The sequence below is a fragment of the Rutidosis leptorrhynchoides genome, chromosome 4 (assembly GCF_046630445.1).
Source record: "Rutidosis leptorrhynchoides isolate AG116_Rl617_1_P2 chromosome 4, CSIRO_AGI_Rlap_v1, whole genome shotgun sequence".
In the NCBI taxonomy this organism is placed as follows: Eukaryota; Viridiplantae; Streptophyta; class Magnoliopsida; order Asterales; family Asteraceae; genus Rutidosis; species Rutidosis leptorrhynchoides.
The window spans coordinates 24,687,573-24,711,090 of NC_092336.1; the positions used below are offsets into that span (position 1 = coordinate 24,687,573).

Consider the following 23,518-nt stretch of genomic DNA (forward strand, 5'->3'; position numbering starts at 1 on the left):
AATTTGAGTCAGAAAACGTGGTGCAATGTGTGTACGTCAACACACACTGGACCTTGTACAGAGTTGACAAAAAGGTGTATAAGGTGTGGAGTGATGGGTCATGATGTTCAAGTTTGTTCATTTCGAGAAAATGTTTGTTGGAATTGCAAAAAATCGGGTCATCGATCAGCTGATTGTCCTTCTGCAAGGCGAGCGAGCTCTGGGTAGGTGCCGGAGAAAGAACAATGTCAGTCAGAGGATCATCTGCTTCTTCAATGGGACAGAAGCGAAAGAATCCTTCACCACCTGATGCAAGAGCCTTTCAAATGTCGGTTGATACAGCTACTGAAACCGACGATGCGATTACCGGTATGTTTCTGATAAATTCTTCGCTGGCTCGTGTGTTATTTGATTGTGGAGCGAATTGCTCTTTTATGTCTGTTACATTATGTGATAAGTTGAAATTGCCTATCAACGTATTATCTGAACCTTTAAGAATAGAAGTGAGTGATCGTAGAACGGTTCCAGTCACAACCTATGTGTCTGGAGTAACCATTGAAATAGATGGGAATGAATTCCCCATGACTTGTCTTATTATGCCTATACCAAGCTTTGATGTCGTATTAGGTATAGATTGGTTAAGCAACCATAAGGCAAGTATAAAATGTGATAAGAAAATAAATCAATTTCCTTTTGCCAATGGGACACGTGCTGTGGCCCAAGGTGAATGGGGTGGGTTTAATTGTCCATTAATTTCGATGATGAAAGCTAAGAAATCATTAGCCAAGGGGTGTGATTCGTTTCTAGCATATGTGATCGATGCAAAGAAAGAGAAGAAATCCGTGTCCGATATCCTGATAGTGTCCGAATTCCCAGAAGTCTTCCCAGATCAATTGTCGGGTTTATCGCCAGTTAGGGAAGTAGAATATAAAATCGAGTTGTTGCCGGGATCCACGCCAGTTGCTAAAGCTCCGTATCGATTAGCTCCGTCCGAGATTCATGATATGATGTCGCAAATTCAGGAGTTGCTAGATCGTGGGTTTATTCGGCCAAGTTCTTTGCCATGGGGTGCTCCAGTGTTGTTCGTGAAGAAGAAAGACGGAACTCTCTGTATGTGCATTGATTATCGAGAACCAAATAAAAGAACGGTGAAGAACAAGTACCCGTTGCCGAGAATTGATGATCTGTTTGATCAGCTACAAGGGGCATTGTACTTCTCTAAAATTGATCTACGATCAGGTTATCACCAGGTTCGTGTAGCTGAGGAAGATATTCCGAAGACAACTTTTCGTACAAGATACGGTCATTACGAGTTTTTAGTTATGCCATTCGGGTTGACAAATGCGCCAGCAATATTCATGGATTTAATGAATCGGGTGTGTAGACAGTTTCTCGACAAATTCGTGATAGTATTTATCGATGATATTTTGATTTATTCAAAGACATAATCAGAACACGCTACACATCTGAGACAAGTATTAGAACTGTTGAAACGGGAAAAGTTGTACGCCAAGTTTTCTAAATGTGAGTTCTGGTTAAGAGAAGTGCAGTTTTTGGGTCACGTTATCTGCCAAGAGGGTATCAAAGTCGATCCGTCTAAGATAGAAGCAGTAATGAATTGGAATTCACCAAAGACTCCGACAGAGATTAAGAGTTTTCTGGGTTTAGCCGGTTATTACCGAAGGTTTATTAAAGATTTCTCAAAGATCACGGGTCCATTGACCAAGTTAACTAGGAAAGATGTAACTTTTCGATGGAGCGATGAACAAGAAAATGCCTTCCAGACATTGAAACAGTTGTTGTGCCAAGCTCCGATTTTAGTGTTACCTGAGGGTACAGAAGATTTCGTTGTATATTGTGATACGTCATTAGCCGGATTGGGTTGTGTGTTAATGCAGAGAGAGAAAGTTATTGCCTATGCCTCAAGACAGTTAAAAACTCATGAGAAGAATTATCCGACAAATGATCTAGAGTTGGCTGCGGTTGTATTTGCATTGAAATTATGGAGACATTATCTTTACGGCACTCATTGTGTGATTTGTACCGACCACAAGAGTCTTCAGCATATATTTTTGCAGAAAGAATTAAACATGCGTCAGAGACAGTGGCAAGAGCTGATCAAGGATTATGATTGTGAAATTCTTTATCATCCAGGAAAGACAAATGTAGTTGCAGATGAGATTGTGTAAAATTCACTGACAATGTAAAATTCATGCGAATTAAGATTGTGTCAGATTTGATTGATCGATTAAAGATAACACAATTAGAAGCCTTCAAGGATGAACATTTGAAATCTGAGGTATTAGTAAAGCGAAAAGTGGATTTAATGGACGATTCTCGTGGATTAAAGACTTTGAGTAACAGAATTTGGGTTCCTTTGCTCGGAGGGTTAAGGGATTTGATCTTGAATGAAGCGCATAAATCGAGATTGTCTATCCATCCTGGAAGCACGAAGATGTATCATGATCTGAAACCTTTATATTGGTAGCCAACAATGAAGAAAGATATCGCGCATTACGTGGAAAAGTGTCATATATGTGCTCAAGTAAAAGCTGAACATCAGAAACCTTACGGGTCATTACGTCAACTTGAGATTCCTCAGTAGAAGTGGGAGCACTTAACGATGGATTTTGTAACAAAGTTACCCCGAACCCAGAAAGGTCACGACATGATTTGGGTGATAGTTGATAGATTGACTAAAAGCGCGTATTTTCTGGCTACAAATGAGACAGCTTCGCTCAGCAAGTTATAGCTCAACTATATGTGAATGAGATTATAGTTCGACATAGAATACCATTATCTATTGTGTCAGATAGAGATTCGAGGTTCGTGTCTAATTTTTGGTAGAGTTGACAAGAAAATTTGGGTGCTCGAGTTAATCTCAGCACTGCGTATCATCCTCAAACAGACGGTCAAAGTGAACGTACTATTCAAACGTTAGAGGATATGTTAAGAGCTTGTGTATTAGAGTATGGAGGATCATTGGATTCTCATCTACCTTTGATTGAATTCGCTTACAACAACACATATCACTCTAGTATAGGCATGCCGCCCTATGAAATGTTGTATGGTCGTCGCTGTAGAATGCCGACTTGTTGGTTAGAAGCTAGAGAGAAACAGTTTTCTGGTCTAGAGATCGTACAGTTAACTGCAGAGAAAGTGGCAATTGCACGCGAGAAATTGAAGCTGCAAGAGATAGACAAAATATGTAGGCCGATCCGCGCAGACGGCCGGTTATTTTCACCATAGGTGAGCAGGTATACTTGAAAGTATCGCCCTGGAAAGGTGTAATTCGTTTCGATAAAAGAGGCAAATTAGCTCCGAGGTACATTGGGCCATTTAGAATACAACAGGTGTTGAATGATCAGACAGTAGTATTAGATCTTCTTGCTGAGTTAGCGGGTATTCATAACACATTTAATGTGTGTTATCTTCGTAAGTGCAAGGTAGAAGATGAAAGTCAGATTCTACCACTGCAAGATTTGAAAGTTGATATGAATAAGAAGTTAGTGGAAGAGCCTGTAAGAATTGTAGACAAGAAGATTACTAAGCTACGGCATAAGCAGATACCAATGGTATTAGTTGAGTGGAAGCACAGCTTAGGTTCAAACCTAACATGGGAGACAGAAGAGTTGATGAGAACTCGTTACCCTCGTTTGTTTGACCTTGGCCAGATTCCGAGGACGGAATCTCCTTTAAGTGGGGTAGATTTGTAACAACCTCACATTGGGTCTATTGGTAATTCTCCTAGTTACCCTTGTGTGTTATTATATGTTATTTTGATAATTATATGTTTATAATTATTTAATTATATAGTTGAGACCAGTTTGTGACAAGGGTTACATAACAGGTTTGTTTATTTAATTTGGACCTCATTTGGACCACTTAATGAGGTGTTTCGTATTTCAGATAACTGGTAAATACCCGTGTGTATCACGGAAGAGATTTCCTCCTAATGAAGGAAACCCCTTTGTGTTAAAAACCCTGGCTTCTTCTTATTTCCTCTTTTGGAAATATCAAACACCGAACTTACACTCACAAATCCTCACAAACCCTAACCCTTGATTCTCGTTTTTGTGTTAAATTGAAGTTGAAAAATCATTCCTTGTGATTTCACGAATCTAACAAGGTAAAATAATTAGATTTTCATAGCCAAATCAGTTTGCAAAATGGGTTTTTGTTTAAGTTTTGGTAAAAGTGGGTTTTGAATCAAAAAGTGATTTGATTGTGTTGTTTATGTTAAATTGATGTTAGAAAACGTTTGTATATGAGTTATATATGTTTCCTAAGTGATTTGTAGTGTCAAAATAGTGTAAAAACGAGATTTGGGGTTAAAAATCACGAAAACAGCGACCTGATGCTGATGAACAGCTCCTGTACGGTTGCAGGATGCATCCGTACGGTTACGGGGTGTATCCGGGACATTTTGGGTGCATCCGTGCGGTTGCAGCGTGCATCCGTACGGTTGCAGGGTGCAACCGCGCGGTTGCAGTCTGGCAGATTTTTGGAAAACTTGTTTTGGCCGTAACTTTCGAACCGTAACTCCGTTTTTGATGAATAAACTACCGTTGGAAACGTAATGAGGTGTAGTTGCTAATGGTGAAGTTTTAAAATACTGAATCAAATTTTATTTTGAGTCAAAATGAGGGAATAGCGTGTATGCCTCGTTCTACACGCGTTGGATAGTTGCAATTGGATGGGAAACCATGTAAACTTGTCATATATGGTTATATTAGGCTATATGATGTTGTTTATAGTATGAATTGATGATATTATTGGTTAGATATGTACTAACTTGAGATATGGTATTCTCAGATAATAAGGGAACGGAGAAGGCTCAGTAATATAAGACTTCTGAGTTCTTGAGGTTTATCAGGTGAGTGGGACTATCTTAACTGTTATATGTATGTAGTAGCGGGTTATGCTACTGTTGTCCTGCCATGTTATACCTGATGAGTTAGCGTATGATGTTTATGCTTATGTGATGATTATGTGCACTTGGGTATTATCGGCTATGATGTCTAGTCGGTAATCAGCTTTGGGTAAAAAGCTGAGCATAAGGTCAACCTTGCTGTCAGGTTGGGTTCAAGAGTTACTATTCGTGTAGTATAGTTTGAATGACGCATCCCCTGCGTCCGGATTACTATGCGAGGGAGACAGTAACAGGAACTTTCGATAAACTCTAGCTCGATTGTAACGACCCAAACCAAACCACGAACAACCCGCGTAAAAATAACAACAAATTTTTTTTTTTTGCTGGAACAGCATATGGCGCGGCGCGCCATTCTGGTCTGTCTAAAAAGTCTTGAAATGCTCAAAAGATTGGCCACTTCCCGACATAATTAGACAAAACGCTTTTAACAACATATTCAAATATGTAAAACTAACACATTCCATTAATAAAAATGATTTTTATGAAGCGAGGCCCACATAGGACCTTTTACGAGTTTAATTCAAAAATATGAGTTTCGACCATCAAAAGTTTAAGTACCAAACTACACTACGAGCATGGTGTTTGGGATTAAACTACCCAAGTCTCGGTCAATACTCCAAAAGCTAAATAGCCCAAAAGCATTCTCTAGCAACGACGGGATCTCTAATCCAAGATGATGCCCTTACCCTTGTCCACAACCGAACCTATAAAAAGGTAAACAACCAGAGGGTAAGCAAAGATTAGTGAATGCAATAATTATACACATACATATATAATACACCTACTTGCAAATCACTTACACAAACTCCGCATACATGCTAGCAACACAATTAGCTTATAATCTCGAATACAAGCTAGAAAACACCAATACCACAAGCTAGCATATGCAACGCATGTAATATAATTCGAATAATATATTATGCTTACACTTACAACACAAATAACCATGGTTAACCAATCGTACAAGGGAATGGCGCTCGCGAAAACGCCATCGGTGTTCATAACATCCGTTAGGGTACTTAACACCTCATATCACTAACCCCTAGGGTGGCACCTTAACACCTCGGCACTTCACCCCGAGTGGCATCTTAACACCTCGATGCTTCACTCATTATTTTACGGAGTGGTGTCTTAACACCTCGACACTACACCCCTAGGTGGCACCTTAACACCATGATGCTTCACCCCGAGTGACATCTTAACACCTCGATGCTTCACTCATCATGTGAAACGTGGTGTCTTAGCACCTCGACACTACACATTTCACGCTACAACAAATAGATACATTATATACCTACACATATAATTATTCCACTCACCTTACGCCTTCGGTGAAAGATAATCAAGTCCGAGAACCTTCAATGTAACGTACCTATTACATTATACATAATATCAATCACAAACTCAAGTTGGTCAACCCACTAAAACTCCATTCTAGGGTTATCTTGACCCATGGTGCAATTTTGACCCATTTGCAACCCTAACCCTAATATTTGGGTTAACATCCCTAAAACCCTAATCATTATCCAAGTTAGGTCATAAGACACTTTCCAATACAAGGTTTATGCATCAAACACATACATTTACCCACTTAGGTCCATCATGACCCATTTGACCATTTAAAGTCAATACACCCATTTCGGGTCACCCACTTAACACCCATTTACATATATATAAGTGTGCTAGTACTTTAACTAACCAATTTAGGCTCATAAACATAGTTTAATACTTTGAAAACCCTAGTTAGTCATCTTTGGGTCTACATGACCCAAATTCACCCAAAACACCCAATTTACTAACAAAGTGGGTTTTTAAGTTCACCATTAACCCTAACACTAACCCTTTCCCAAAATTAAATTAGGAAATCAAGATTAGAGCATACCACTATGATCAAAACGTAGCTAGAGGATAGATGAACGACTTTAAAGCTTGCACTTAGACCCGATTCAACCTCCTTCTTCTTTATTTTGAGCTTTCTCACACTAGAACAACCCTCTCTCTCTAAAATTGAATGGATGGGATTTATGTAGGTGGAAATGGAGTTATTGAGGCTCCACCAACTGGTTTGGGGCCTTAAAGTCGGACCCCAAAGTGATTTTACCAAAATGCCCCGAAAATATCTAATTTAAAAAAGAAGGAATCTGTCACAGTACATTGGCTCGGCGCGCAACACCCCCAGTTCAGATTCTGCATTCCTTTTTAATATGTACAACCAAAACCCCACTTCAAGTATTTTAACTACACCTATGTACACCACAAATAAGCGGGTTTTACAACTCTCCCCCACTTGAAGCGGAGCGCGTCCTCGCGATCCACGCCGCATGAAAAGAAGGAAGATAAACCAACACAAACTCTTCTGGCTCCCAAGTAAACTCGGAACCCTTACTACGACGCCATTGAACTTTAAAAGTCATCACTTCTTTATTTCTCAACCTTTTGACCTTCTCATCGAGTATGGCAATCGGCTCCTCAATATATTCTAACTTGTTGTTTAGCTCAATTTCGTCTAATGGTACCCAAGATGAATCATCCGCAAGACACTTGCGGAGATGGGAAACATGAAATGTATTATGGATCCTCACAAGCTCTTCGGGTAATTCCAAACGATACACGACTTCACCAACACGAGCTAAAACCTTAAATGGTCCAATAAACCGAGGAGCTAACTTTCCCAGTTTTCGAAACCGAATAACACCTTTCCATGGCGAAACCTTAAGCATCACCATGCCACCTTCTTGAAATTCGATCATTCGTCTACGCTTGTCGGCATACGACTTTTGTCTATCTTGCGCCTTTTTCAAGTGATCCCGAATAATATCGATCTTATTATTCGTCTCTAAAACCAAATCGGTACTCCCGATTTCCTTTTGTCCCACTTCGACACCTCCGCCCATAAAACATATCTTAAGGTGGCATCCCGATACTAGTATGATAACTATTATTGCACGAGAATTCCACCAAAGGTAAGTGCTCGTCCCAACTACCACCAAAATCAATAATACACGCCCGTAACATATCCTCCAAAGTTTGATTCGTACGTTCGGTTTGACCGTCCGTTTGAGGATGATACGCCGTGCTCAATTTCAATTGTGTACCCATATCTTCATGAAACTTTTCCCAAAACCGAGATGTAAAACGAGTATCTCGATCCAAAATAATCGATATAGGAACTCCGTGTCGAGAGATGACTTCCTTGATAAACAACTTAGCCAAGGTCTCCGAAGATATCGCTTCCCGAATGGGAAGAAACAAGGCACTTTTCGTCAATCGATCAACTATAACCCAAATCGAATCAAATTGGGTTCTCGCCGTTTTAGCTAATTTTGTGATGAAATCCATGGTAATGTGCTCCCATTTCCATTTCGGGATTTCTAACGGTTGTAACTTACCATACGGCTTTTGGTGCTCGACCTTAACTTGCAAACACGTGATGCATTGCTCAACATACTTTACAACATCACGTTTCATGTCCGACCACCAATAATCCTTCCTCAAATCAAGATACATCTTAGTTGCGCCCAGATGAATGGAATACTTTGACTTATGTGCTTCATCAAGTAGCACTTGTCGATACTCACCCATCTTAGGCACCCACACTCTTCCTTGAAAGGACAACAAACCACGCGAACCCATAGTAATGAATTTTGATTGCCCCACAATTCGCTCCGCATGCTTGTTGTGAACGTAAGCCTCTATTTGAATCACACTAAGTTTTTCAAGAAAATCGTTAGTAATAATCATACATAACAATCCCAATCGTAACGCCGGGTGATGACTCTTTCGACTTAACGCATCCACGACCACATTCGCCTTGCCCGGATGATAAAGTATTTCACAATCAAAATCTTTTACCACATCCATCCACCTACGTTGACGATAATTCAAATCTCGTTGGATAAAGAGATGTTTCAAGCGCTTATGATCCGAATAAATCGTGCTCTTAACACCATACAAGTATTGGCGCCAAATTTTCAACGCATGCACAACCGCCGCCAACTCAAGATCATGAGTCGGATATCTCGTCTCGTGTTCCTTTAATTGTCGAGAGGCATAAGCGATGACTTTACCCCTTTGCATAAGAACACACCCGAGCCCATTTAGCGAAGCATCATAATAAACCGTCATGTCTTCCACTCCTTCCCGCAACACTAACACCGGAGCTTGACACAACTTCTCTTTTAACAATTGAAAAGCAATTTCTTGTTCGTTCTCCCAATTAAACCTCGCGTTCTTCCTTGTCAATTTTGTCAATGAAGAAGTGATCTTAGAAAAGTCTTGGAAAACCGTCGATAATAACCAGCCAATCCGAGAAAACTTCAGACTTCCGTAGGCGTAGTCGGTTGTCTCCAACTCTTCACCGTCTCTATCTTCCCCGGATCTACTTGAATGCCGTCTTTGTTCACAATGTGGCCAAGGAATTGAACCTCCCTTAGCCAAAATTCACATTTGGAGAACTTAGCATACAACTTCTCCTTTCGTAATGTCTTCAATACTTCGCGCAAATGACGTTCATGTTCGTTCATACTTTTCGAGTAGACTAGTATGTCGTCAATGAACACAATCACCGACTTGTCCAACATAGGTTGGCACACTCGGTTCATAAGATCCATGAATGCCGCCGGTGCATTCGTGAGACCAAAAGGCATTACCACAAACTCAAAATGCCCATAACGCGTTCGAAAAGCCGTTTTCTCGATATCTTCCTCACGGACCCGCATTTGGTGATAGCCGGATCGTAGGTCGATTTTAGAGAAATACGTTGCACCTTGGAGTTGGTCAAACAAATCGTCAATCCGAGGTAATGGATAACGATTCTTGATCGTCACTTTATTTAACTCCCGATAATCGATGCACATCCGCATACTACCATCCTTCTTCTTCACAAATAAAACCGGAGCGCCCCATGGAGAAGCACTCGGTCGAACAAAACCCTTCTCGAGCAACTCTTGGGTTTGATTTAACAATTCTTGCATTTCCGTCGGCGCTAAATGATAAGGAGTTTTAGCAATGGGGGTAGCCCCCGGAACCAACTCAATGCGAAACTCAACTCGTCTTTCCGCCAGAACACCCGGTAACTCGTCCGGAAAAATGTCTTCGAATTCACTAACCACCGGAATTTCACGAATGGGTGGTGGCTCGTCACGAGTATCAACAACATGGGCAAGAAAGGCCATGCCACCACTATCGAGGAGACGACGTGCCCGTGCAAAAGTGCATATCGGCACAAGTCTTCTAAGCTTATCACCATGAATAATTAACTCTCCCCCACTTGGGGTCTTCACACGAATAAATTTTTCATGACATGCAATATCGGCTCTATTACGATCGAGCCAATCCATACCCACAACAATATCAAAGTCGCCCAAAGTCATCGGAATGAGATCTATCTTAAAGTTTTCGGCACCAAACACCACATCACAATTTTTACACACGTCGACCACTAGCACCGTCTTGCCGTCTGCTATTTCGACTTCTACCGGATGACTTAACTTAGCTAACGGTCTATTAAGTTTAGGCTTAAATTTAGGAGACACAAACGACAGATTTGCACCGCTATCGAAAAGAATCCTTGCCGGATTAGAATTAACCATGAAAGTACCTGAGACAACTTCGTTCGATTGTTTGGCTTCATCATTGGTCATTAAATAGTTGCGACCCCTAGCCGTACCCGCCGCCTTCTCTAGTCGCTTCACATTATCGTTTCGCAAATCGGGACACTCCGGCTTCTTATGCCCTTCTTTTCCGTAATTAAAACAAGTGACCTTGTTTCCGAAAGATGGTTTAGGACATTCACGAGCCATATGACCCGGTTGCCCACAATTGTAGCACGTATAAGAAAAACCCCCGGAAGCGCCCTTCTTTACGCTATTAACACTCTCGGAACCCTTCTTGTTCTTGTTCTTCTTGTTTGAAAAGTTAGAATGACTAGAACCTTCAAACTTTCTTTTGAAAAACGTGAAATCGCTTTTTCTTGGAACATCCAGCTCAAAATCCTGGGCCAATTCAAATAACTCATCAAAAGACTTAGCCATACCTCGACTAATCTTGCCCTTGAACTCATCATTCAAAGTACGGTAGAAATCTTTCATTAGCTTGTGATCGTCACCCACATATTCCGGACAAAAACGAGTTTTTGCCAAAAAGGTAGACTTGAGTGTGACCAAGTCCATTGAACCTTGTTGAAAATGGTGCAACTCGTCCCGAATTCTATCAAGATCGGAAGAAGTTCGATATTCTTTGAAGAATTCCTTCTTAAACTCCTCCCATGTCAAGTTCATGCATTGCTCTTCACCATATAAGTTGATTTTGTCGTCCCACTACAACTTGGCTTCTTCCCTCAACATACTAGAACCATACCTCGCCTTCCTTTCGGGAGGACACTCCGCGGTACGGAAAGCCCCCTCGATATTGGAAATCCAACACGTGCTTTTCAACGGATCTCGCACCCCATTAAACATCGAAGGTTGAGTATCCTTGAAATTTTTGTAGTGGAAGTCCCGCCTTCCACCCCAACCATTACCTTTACCCCCTTCACCTCGAGGATAAATGTTTCTAACCTCTAAAGCCTCCTCTATTGCGGCTTTCATTCGATCATTGATCATTTCGGTCACTTGTCCATCGACCGACTCTTGGAAGACCTTTCGAACGTCGTCAAGAAAATCCCTCTTTAGCCTTTTAAAGATGGCCTCAACCTTGGCCGTGAGTTCAACGTCCTCACTCGTACCTCCATCATTGGTGTCGTGTCCATTTCTCATCTTCATTCTATAAAACGAAGTAAATTAAGCAACAAAACGAAAGGACTTAACCCATATGTATATACATATACACCACACTACCCCATCTTGCTCAACAATCGTCGTACATCGCTTGTTTGACACGATTTGAACCCGTAACAATGGTAGCTAATCATTGTTACGCGAGCACATCGCATTAACTCACTAGTACCACGTCTATCTCGCTTGACGATTTCAAATACCACACAAAGTCCTACAAGTCCCGCATAACGCGCATACAAAAAGTCTTAGTCAAGGCGCCTATCTCAAGTCACCTAAATCCCTTAGACCATGCTCTGATACCACTTGTAACGACCCAAACCAAACCACGAACAACCCGCGTAAAAATAACAACAATTTTTTTTTTTGCTGGAACAGCATATGGCGCGGAGCGCCAGAAGGCCGCGCGGCGCGCCAGAAGGCCGCGCGGCGCGCCATTCTGGTCTGTCCAAAAAGTCTTGAAATGCTAAAAAGATTGGCCACTTCCCGACATAATTAGACAAAACGCTTTTAACAACATATTCAAATATGTAAAACTAACACATTCCATTAATAAAAATGAGTTTTACGAAGCGGGGCCCACATCGGTCGTTTTACGAGTTTAATTCAAAAATATGAGTTTCGACCATCAAAAGTTTAAGTACCAAACTACACTACGAGCATGGTGTTTGGGATTAAACTACCCAAGTCTCGGTCAATACTCCAAAAGCTAAATAGCCCAAAAGCATTCTCTAGCAACGACGGGATCTCTAATCCAAGATGATGCCCTTACCCTTGTCCACAACCGAACCTATAAAAAGGTAAACAACGAGAGGGTAAGCAAAGCTTAGTGAATGCAATAATTATACACATACATATATAATACACCTACTTGCAAATCACTTACACAAACTCCGCATACATGCTAGCAACACAATTAGCTTATAATCTCGAATACAAGCTAGAAAACCCCAATACCACAAGCTAGCATATGCAACGCATGTAATATAATTCGAATAATATATTATGCTTACACTTACAACACAAATAACCATGGTTAACCAATCGTACAAGGGAATGGCGCTCGCGAAAACGCCATCGGTGTTCATAACATCCGTTAGGGTACTTAACACCTCGTATCACTAACCCCTAGGGTGGCACCTTAACACCTCGGCACTTCACCCCGAGTGGCATCTTAACACCTCGATGCTTCACTCATTATTTTACGGAGTGGTGTCTTAACACCTCGACACTACACCCCTAGGTGGCACCTTAACACCTCGATGCTTTACCCCGAGTGGCATCTTAACACCTCAATGCTTCACTCATCACGTGAAACGTGGTGTCTTAGCACCTCGACACTACACATTTCACGCTACAACAAATAGATACATTATATACTTACACATATAATTATTCCACTCACCTTACGCCTTCGGTGAAAGATAATCAAGTCCGAGAACCTTCAATGTAATGTACCTATTACATTATACATAATATCAATCACAAACTCAAGTTGGTCAACCCACTAAAACTCCATTCTAGGGTTATCTTGACCCATGGTGCAATTTTGACCCATTTGCAACCCTAACCCTAATATTTGAGTTAACATCCCTAAAACCCTAATCATTATCCAAGTTAGGTCCTAAGACACTTTCCAATACAAGGTTTATGCATCAAATACATACATTTACCCACTTAGGTCCATCATGACCCATTTGACCATTTAAAGTCAATACACCCATTTCGGGTCATCCACTAACCCACTTAACACACATTTACATATATATAAGTGTGCTAGTACTTTAACTAACCAATTTAGGCTCATAAACATAGTTTAATACTTTGAAAACCCTAGTTAGTCATCTTTGGGTCTACATGACCCAAATTCGCCCAAAACACCCAATTTACTAACAAAGTGGGTTTTTAAGTTCACCATTAACCCTAAGACTAACCCTTTCTCAAAATTAAATTAGGAAATCAAGATTAGAGCATACCACTATGATCAAAACGTAGCTAGAGGATAGATGAATGACTTTAAAGCTTGCACTTAGACCCGATTCAACCTCCTTCTTCTTTATTTTGAGCTTTCTCACACTAGAACAACCCTCTCTCTCTAAAATTGAATGGATGGGATTTATGTAGGTGGAAATGGAGTTAATGAGGCTCCACCAAATGGTTTGGGGCCTTAAATTCGGACCCTAAAGTGATTTTACCAAAATGCCCCCAAAATATCTAATTAAAAAAGAAGGTATCTGTCACAGTACATTGGCGCAGCGCGCCATAAGGCCGCGCGGCGCGCAACACCCCCAGTTCAGATTTTGCATTCCTTTTTAATATGTACAACCAAAACCCCACTTCAAGTATTTTAACTACACCTATGTACACCACAAATAAACGGGTCTTACATCGATCAACTATTAGTTAATGGCCCGTACAAGCCGCCGAGCCTAGTGTTACCATTCTGGTTTACCTTGTTGATGCTATGTCATTGTGCTTAACTTGATGCTAGATCCTATGACTGTTAGGATAATTCAATTCACTTAGATTTATGCTAACCCCCCCACAGTTCCTCCCTTGCAGGTTAGGCTTTGCATGCTATAGTTTTGGGAGTGGTTGCTTTTGGATATGTTTGACAGGCTACACTCTGATGTTTATATTTTGATACCTATATGTGTGTAAAAGTTTTTGGTTAACGTAACACCTGGATGACTGTAATAACTATGAATTATTTAATTACTACGTATGGTTTGTAAATATCAATATATTATGTTTCCGCTGTGTTTTAAAAAAAAAAAAGTAAAAAGTACGGTGTTACAACTTTTTCTCAGATAAATTTATATATAAATTAATCTACATTAATATTCACGATTGATGGAACTTGACCCCGACATGAGATGGGGCGAAACTAATCGAAGGGGATAAACACATAAAAAAAAAAACTTTATTTTTTTTGTAAATTTTTTTCATTTTAGTGTAAAAAAAAAAATTTCCCCAAAATCCAGCCGGAGTGCATACCCGATATATGTTCCGCCTCTGTATTTACGTATTATTGAATATACTTACATCTATATCATCAGAAACATCATTCTAGTCTCCAAATTTTCTTAAAGTAAAGCTTACTAAAATATTAAGACTGAATCTAACGCGGCGTCAGATGGGCCAGCGTCAGACGAGTTGGCATAAACTGACGCCCCTGACGCCATTAACGGGGCGTCAGTTTTTGACGCTGGGGGGCGTCATTCGGCATTTTGACTGAAAAAACGGGCTTCAAATGGTGTGGTGGCAGCAAATGATTTTGTGGGGTAATATATCCGTTACCCAACGGATATATACCCGTTTTTTGGTTTTTTTTTTTTAAACTCCATTTTACTCATATTTAAACCCCAACAATCATATCATTTTTTCACACAATTCATTCTTACTTACTCTATTTCTTTCTACTTTTTTATTTTTTTTACAAAAGGTTATTAGTTTATAAATGGGTTCGAGGTTACGGGGGTCTAATTCTGACTCCGAAGATTTGCGGATTGTTCAATTAATTCAAGAAATAGAAGATGATGATTCCGAATTAATTATGTATTTTTTTATTAATGTTATTTATTTTATTTTGTTGTATTTATTTACCATTTTAATGTAATTTATTTTATTTTGTTGTACTTATTTACCATTTTAAATAATTTGAAGAAAAAAACTGGTGGACCCTACTAAATTTGATACTAGCATTTGACATTTGGAGTTATTGGGGGGTTAAAATTTTACACTGCCATGTCACAGGATGCACTTTTTGAGCCAAAAAGTACAAATCTGCCTGTGATGTCACAGGCAAGGGTTAGAAAAACATCAACATACATATACATATGCACATACACATACAAATATATACGGATGTTATAGTGAAATTCCGCACATTAAATCAGAAACTTTTAAGAAATAAGAGCCAGAACGATTGGAACACTATTACCCCAATAAACATGAGAAACGAGCAATTTGCAACCTCCGTGGCACCTGCAAACACTCAATTTTTTCCCCCATGAACACTCAACTTTTTCCGGCACCATCTCAAAATTTAACGTTCGGATCTTGATTTCTCCGACGAATAACACTTGTGTGATCTAGGTAACCCTTTGGAGGAGTAGTTTTGTTTAACACTTGCCAGATCTTCATTCCGTCTCTTCCGTTAACATAACAAAATCTGGTCCTTATCTAACAAGTCACTGGTGGTGGTCGTTGATTCCGGCGAGTGGTGGTGGTAGTTGGATTCAGTGATGGCGTCGGTAATCTAGAAAGTGAAAGAAAACCATTGACAATGATGTTATCAAGAGGAAGGAATTTAAGTTTAGGGTTTATTTAGTAATGATTTTAATTAGGGTTTTAATCAGGTTTAAAGAAGATTAATTAATTAGGGTTGGGGAAAAAGAGTGAGTTTGTAAAGAAGATGCACCGGTAAAGCATATAGATAGGATGAAAGAAAATGACTATTTTACCCTCGCGTGCATGACAAATGTTAAAATTTAAACGGAATTTTTTAGCGGTGAGCAGTGTGAGAGCCTATAATTTCATTCGAGTTTGCATCCTCAAAAGTCGCCAATTTTATCATATCATGTATATAGGCGGATTTTAGGAATGCTAGTCCTTTAGGGTAAATTAAACATGAAAATATCAATGTACATCAAAAATTAATGAAAAAAAGTATGCTCTCGTTTGTAAGGGCGATTTGGACGGGAAACGCTTTTCCCCCAATTTTTGACCTAATTCTTCGATCTAATCTCAATTTCATCGTTTTTTCAGCTTGATTTCAATTTGTTTTTCCTTGTTTTCACTTCGTTTATACTTCTTTACATAAAACATGTCTTCGATTGTGTAATATGTCTCCCAATCGCAGATCTAAACGAAAAGTTAAGATTCCGATCAAATTTACAAATTCTGTACATAATTTGAGATCTAAATCAAAAGAAGTCGATAGTGTACAAAGCTCTGAAAGTGATGAAGCAGATCGTTTGAATGATGCTAGTGATGATTTTCTGGTTGAATCTGAATCAAAACTTGATGAATCTGGTGTCATGGAGAATCCAGACTGGTTGAAGGATAACTTTCCTCCACTGTATAATGAGGAATTAAACAAGGCATCTACAACAGTTTCTCCTGGTTCTCACACTACTGTAAGTATGAATGAGACTCACACTAAAAAAGTATCTTATGCTAAAGCTATTAAATCTGATGATGATGCTTGTAAACTGAGTTTTATTCCACTTTCTGTTGATAATGATGGATCTGAAATTGTTGTGTTTGATGAAATCTATATTGAGGAGAGTAGCAATTTGTGGAATACTACTACTTATGGCTATGTTATTGGTGGTCATATGTCATTTGGTATGCTTAGATTTAATCTAAGGAAGATGTGGAGTAGGTTTGGGATTAAGGATATAATAATGGACAATAAACAGATCTGTTATTTCAAGTTTAAGGATGTGGAGGGTATGAACAAAGTTATTGATCAAGGACCATGGATAGTGCAAGGTAAACCTTTATTTGTGGCTAAATGGTCCCCTGAGCTGAATATTGAGAAGGTTGAACCAAGTAAACTTCATGTCTGGGTCAAGTTAACTGATATGCCTTTAGAGGCATGGAACAAGAAAGGGATTAGTGCTATTGCTAGCAAATTAAGCAAACCTATGGTTATGGATCAAATGACTACCACAATGTGTTCTAAGGGAGTTGGAAGGGCAACCTTTGCTAGGGTTATGGTGGAAATTGATGCATCTAAGGGTTATCAGGATGTGATGACCCGAAAATTTTTGACTTATTTAAACCAATTCTCTATACGATTTATTATTTTAACACGCTAAACAAAGTCTGTTAGATTGAGTCTCAAAATTTTAGAACTGTTTCATATATACAATTACCTTTGATTACTCTCGACGATTCATGAACAATTATATGTATGTATATATATATGTACAAGTAAAAACGACTTTCCTACAGTAAAACCCTATTTGCTACAGTAAAAATTACTTTGCTACAGTAAAACACAATTTGCTACAGTAAAACACTATTTTGCTACAGTGAAACCGTATTTTGCTACAGTGCTACAGTGATTTGCTACAGTGAAACACTATTTGCTACAGTAAACACTATTTGCTACAGTAAACACTATTTGCTACAGTAACACTATTTGATGTCGACAAACTAGCAAACAAAAACAGAAAAGGCGGCCATGCGATCGCATGGCAAAAACACTGAAAACTCATGCGATCGCATGAGCTACAGTAAATCGAAAAGTACTATAAAAGGTCAGTTTTGCTCGACGATATTTTTCATAAATATATCTGTAACTTAAATTTTAATTTATAAGTATAATTATAATTATAATTTAAGTTTAATAATAATAAAGTATATTCGAGGGTGTTTTAATTCGGGTTTCAAACCGCTTTAAGCTAAGGAAATATTGGGTATTGTTCGGGGTATTGTTCGGGAATCCAAGGCCAACCATACAGTCGTCTACCATCATTACGTCTACGCAATTTGCCAACAATATTGAGTCTCAATATTGAACTGTGAGTTATAGATCCCTTTTTTAAATACTTTAAATATTTTTGGGCTGAGAATACATGCAATTTATTTTAAACGCGATAAGACACAAGTACATACTAAATTCTACACTGAGTTAAACCGGAAATCCCTTAGCTTTGGTAACTAGTAGCTGCCAGTACATAGGATATGGACTGGTGGGCGCGAATAATTGTATATGGATCCATAGGGCTTGACATCCCCGTCCGAGCTAGAGCGCTAGCCTTTTAACGGACGTATGTTATTTGAGTTTAAGACACGTTGGTTTACGTGTATTAAAACGAATGGGGTAATTATCACTATAGCGTTAAGTTTAGTTACCAGGGTGCTCTGTTACGTAGAATCTATTAATAAACTTTTGATGAAATCTTGTGGTCTATCTTTATACATGTTTATGACTCGAGCAATTAAATCTATAACTCACCAACATTCGTGTTGACTTTTTAGCATGTTTTATTCTCAGGTCCTTAGAATGCTTCCGCTGTGATGTGCTTGTTGCCTGCATGGAGTCTCTCATGCTTTGTACAAAGTTTATTGCATTCAAAATAAAACTGCGTTGTGTAATAAATAATTGGACTGTGATGTCAACCTGTAAATTAAAGACTTATGTATTTTGGGGTTTTGCTTATACCTAAACACTCGCCCACATGTTTATAACTTTCTATGTTTAGAAAGTCACTTATTTTAATGAATGCAATATTTTATCAAAACGTATCATATAGAGGTCAAAACCTCACTGTGGAATCAATGATTAACGTGCCGCGTCAATAGCGATTTTGACGGGTCGTTACACAGGATCATGTTGATATACATTATAAGGATAAACATATGGTTACTAAGGGGATTAAGAAGGTGAATGTTACTTATGACTGGAAACCTGCCTTATGCACTCACTGTGCAGTGTTTGGGCATAATCATAGTGAATGTAAACATAGGCCCAGAACTAGTGTGGAACTCAAGAACACTGCAGGTTCTAACATTAATAAAGGGCATGATAAAGAAGGTTTTCAGGTGGTTCAACCTAAGAAGTATAAGGAGAAGAATGATGGTAACAAAATTGTCAAACCAAAACAAGTGTATGTCCCTAGAGTCCTTCCTGAAAAAGTTGTTACTCCTTTAAGGCAGTGGCATCTAAATGGTAAAACGAAAGAGGCTTTCCAACAAAGTATTAATAAGTATGCTATTTTATCTGATAATGATGATGAGTATGAAGCTAATGATGGAAGGAATGAAAAGGGTTTGGATATTCCAGAAGAGGATGTCATCTATGTAGATAAAGGTGGCACTAGTCATTTTGAAGTAAATGAATTGAATGGTGCAGATCCAGGTATCCTGGATGAGAATTAAATTGTTTTAATGGAGTTTAAAGCTGCTTGTTGGAATATTAGAGGTATGAGTAGTATAGATAAACAAGATGAGGTTATCAAGTTTATAAGAGAAGAAAATATCAGTATTTGTACATTAGTGGAAACTCATTTGAAACCCGATAAGATAAATAAGTTGTGTGATAGAGTATTTGGTTTATGGAAGTGGTATTCTAATGTTAGTTTAAGTGCTAATAGCTGCAGAATTATTGTTGGGTGGGATTCCAATAAGATCAATGTTATGGTCATTCAAATGACTCGACAAGTGATTCTATGATTAGTTGAATCTGTTGATAAAAAGGTCAAGTACTATTATAGCTTTATTTATGCTGGTAATACAGGTAGAATTAGAAGAGATTTATGGAAGGAGTTAAGGATTCATGCAGTCATCACTAAAGGTTTTCCATGGATTCTTATGGGTGATTTTAACACCACTAGAGTCGTTAGTGAGCATAGTGCTGGAGGGTCATTCATGACAGAGGAGATGAAGGAATTCAATGATTGTATTAATCAAATTGAGATTGATGATCTTAGAAGTTCAGGTTTTCACTTTACCTGGACTAAATCCCTTAGAAATCCTCACTGTACTAATCTCAAAAAACTAGATAGAATCATGTGTAATGATGAGTTTGGTGTTAGATATCCTCAAGCTTTTGGCATGTTTTTGCCCTATTTGATTTCTGATCACAGTCCCTATATTCTGCATATTCCTAACAGCCTTGACAAGAAGAAGAGAGCTTTTAGATTTATGAATCATTTAGCACATAAAGATGAGTTCCTTGATATTATTAGGCAAAGGTGGAGTGAACAGGTTGTGGGTTATAAAATGTTCCAGGTAGTCTCTAAATTGAAATTACTCAAAAAAGATTTAATAAGTCTTAACTGGAGAAATGGGAATGTTTTCAACCTTGTTAAAGAAAAGAAGGAGCAACTAAATATTTGTCAAGAAAGAATTGACAAAGATCCTCATGATGTTAATGTCAGACAACAGGCTAATCAAGCTCTATTGGAATATGAAAATGCCAAAAAGGATGAATCAATCCTTCTGCAACAGAAAGTTAAAATAAAGTGGCTTACTGAGGGAGACAGAAACACAAGATTCTTTCATAATATGCTAAAGAAAAGGAAAATGAAGAGCAGGATTGATAGCATTTGTGATGATCATGGTGTTAATTATGAGGGTGATCAAGTTGCTAGCCAATTTGTAAATCACTTTATGAATTTTTTGGGTGATCATGGTAACTGTAGAAGCATACTGGATTTGGGTGATATTTTCACCAACAAGCTCTCTAGTGAAGAAGCAAATGAGATGATTATTCCTGTTACAGATGTTGAAATCAAAACTGCCATGTTTGACATTGATGATAATAAAGCATCAGGCCCTGATGGTTACACCTCTTTATTCTTTAAGAAGGCATGGGATATAATTGGTAAAGATGTTTGTGATGCCATTAAAGAGTTTTTCTCTAATGGCAGGCTGTTGGGGGAGGTTAATGCTACCATAATATCACTTATTCCAAAGATTGATTCCCCTCAAAAAGTGTCTGACTTCAGACCCATTGCTTGTTGCAATGTCCTCTATAAGTGTATTAGTAAAGTCCTAACTAATAGGCTAAAAAGTGGTCTGAAGAAGCTTGTTAGCTGCACCCAAAGTGCATTCATTCTTGAAAGGTCTATACATGATAATCTTTTAGTTGCTCAAGAACTTTTTAAAGGTTATAACAGATCTAGAGGGACAAAGAGGTGTGCTATGAAGATTGACATACAAAAGGCATATGATACTGTCAATTGGAAGTTTCTAGAAGACATATTGTGCAGTTTTGGGCTTCATAGTCAGATGATTCAGTGGATAATGGCCTGTATTACTAATCCTTCCTTCTCAATTTGTATTAATGGTGAGATTAAGTGTTTCTTTAAGGGTGGGAGAGGTTTAAGACAAGGAGACCCTATATCTCCTTATCTTTTTACCCTAGTAATGGAAGTGTTTTCTCTTATTCTAGCTAAGAATATTGATGAGGAGCCCAGGTTCAAGTATCACATCAGATGTAAACAAATGAAGCTTACACATATTTGTTTTGCCGATGATCTTGTGGTTTTTTGTCATGGAGATGATAAGTCTGTGAGTGTTGTCAAAAAGGCATTGGATGAATTTGGTCAGTTTTCTGGTTTATTACCTAATATAAGCAAGAGCACTGTTTTTTTTGGAAGTGTTCCTTATGCCACTCAGCTTAAGATTACTCAGGTTTTATCCTTTTCAGTTGGTAAATTGCCTGTTAAATACTTAGGTGTCCCTTTATTATCCAAGAAATTAAATATTAGGGATTGCAAGTGTTTAATTGATAAGGTTAGAAGCAAGGTGAGTAATTGGAGACATAGAAAGCTCTCTTATGCAGGAAGATTGCAGCTAGTTACTTCTATGTTGTCTTCTATGCAATTATATTGGGCCTCTGTGTATAGAATTTCATATGGTGTTATAGATGAAATTGATAGCCTTCTTAAAGGATTTTTATGGTGCCAAGGTGATAATTCTAGAGGCAAAGCTAGGGTTGCCTGGAAAGATATTTGTGTGCCTAAGGATCAAGGGGGTTTGGGTGTTAAACCTCTTAGGGAATGGAATGAAACTTTATTGGTTAAAAACCTGTGGAGGGTGTTTGCTCATAAAGATACCCTTTGGAGTAAGTGGGTCAATTTGGAGAAGTTAAAGGGTGGTAGCATATGGGATGCAGTTTACAAATGCAATGATAGTTGGGGTTGGAAATGTATCCTAGATATGAGAAATAAAATTCAGAATCATGTGGTTATTGACAATGGTAGTTATAAATGGAAGAAAAATGATGGCAGTGTTGTTAATTATTCTACTCAGCAGGTTTGGAGGGATTTAAGGAGTAATAGAGTCAAGGTTGGGTGGCATCATGTCATATGGTTTAAGGGGCTAGAGCCAAAGCATGCTTTTATTATGTGGTTGGCTACTCTTCATAGGCTTCACACTCAAGATAAAATGAAATCATGGATGCCTCAAGTGCAACTGTTATGCTCTTTATGTGAAAAAACTAATGATTCAATTAATCATCTATTTTTTCAATGTGAGTTTAGTAGCTGTGTATGGAAAGATATTAAGGCCAAATTGATTTTTAGAGGTCTGCCGTATAGTCTGGACAGCATTGTGCAAAGGATGGCAGTTTACCCATTTACTAAGAACATATGGAATATAGTTAACAGGCTTGTAATAGCTGCTTGTGTGTATTTTGTATGGCGTGAAAGGAATGCTAGGTTATTTCGTCACCAGAAGAAGGAAGCATTAAAGGTGGGTGAAGATGTCCAGAATTACATTCGATGGAAGCTGCTCTCTCTTACAGTCAAGAACTCAAGTGCTGTTAGGAAAGTTGCAGATTTATGGAATATGAAATGGGTTAACAATCGGTTTAAGTTTGTATAAGTGTTGGGGTGTTTTTGTCTTCTTGTATTTTGTGTTGTTTGGTGTTGGGTCATTGTGTTTGTATTTGGGCTCTTTGGGAACCTTTTTAATAAAATATTTCCTTTGCTCAAAAAAAAAAAAAAAAAAAAAAAAACATGAAAATATCATATAAACTAAGTTAATTATAGACGGGTCTTACCGTTGAAACTCCAAATGAAATTATAGTCGAAATTACGATTGTGACCTCAAATGTGAACCCTCTGTAAAAATAGCTACAAAAAGTCCAAGAATAACTAAAATATTAATCACCACTTTCCACCACTTTTGATTTTTTTACGGCGAAAAACGAAAAATAATTAAAAAGATTTGAACATAGAAATTGTTAGAACAGTTCCAATAAGTTTGCTTGAAAACATAGATCCTATAATCTATTTCAAAAGAAAAATAAAAATCTGAAGTTTTCAATTATTTCTCTTATTATGTCTATCATTTTCTTTTTAACTTC

At 38.4% G+C, this 23,518-nt stretch overlaps 2 protein-coding genes across 2 annotated transcripts; both read left to right on the forward strand.

Annotated features, from left to right (window-relative positions):
* Nucleotides 1-224: 224 nt before the first annotated feature.
* On the forward strand, nt 225-2,168 carry LOC139840502 (uncharacterized). The gene is made up of 2 exons (XM_071830768.1): nt 225-1,060; nt 1,664-2,168. Exons 1-2 carry the CDS (start codon nt 225-227, stop codon nt 2,166-2,168), a joined length of 1,341 nt encoding a protein of 446 aa, XP_071686869.1.
* A 757-nt stretch (nt 2,169-2,925) lies between these two features.
* Nucleotides 2,926-23,034, forward strand: LOC139840503 (uncharacterized). The gene is made up of 6 exons (XM_071830769.1): nt 2,926-3,212; nt 3,287-3,610; nt 4,368-4,451; nt 16,550-17,444; nt 19,075-19,561; nt 19,940-23,034. The coding sequence occupies exons 1-6, from the start codon at nt 2,926-2,928 to the stop codon at nt 23,032-23,034; spliced, it is 5,172 nt and encodes a 1,723-aa protein (XP_071686870.1).
* Nucleotides 23,035-23,518: the final 484 nt, after the last annotated feature.

Coding starts and splice junctions, on each gene's coding strand:
- LOC139840502 (XM_071830768.1), top strand. CDS start 225: ATGTCAGTCAGAGGATCATCTGCTTCTTCAATGGGACAGAAGCGAAAG. Junction 1,061..1,663: donor CCATGGGGTGCTCCAGTGTT/GTTCGTGAAGAA, acceptor TTATTACCGAAG/GTTTATTAAAGATTTCTCAA.
- LOC139840503 (XM_071830769.1), top strand. CDS start 2,926: ATGTTAAGAGCTTGTGTATTAGAGTATGGAGGATCATTGGATTCTCAT. Junction 3,611..4,367: donor CTAACATGGGAGACAGAAGA/GTTGATGAGAAC, acceptor GTACGGTTGCAG/GATGCATCCGTACGGTTACG. Junction 19,562..19,939: donor ATTGAATGGTGCAGATCCAG/GTATCCTGGATG, acceptor CTGGTAATACAG/GTAGAATTAGAAGAGATTTA.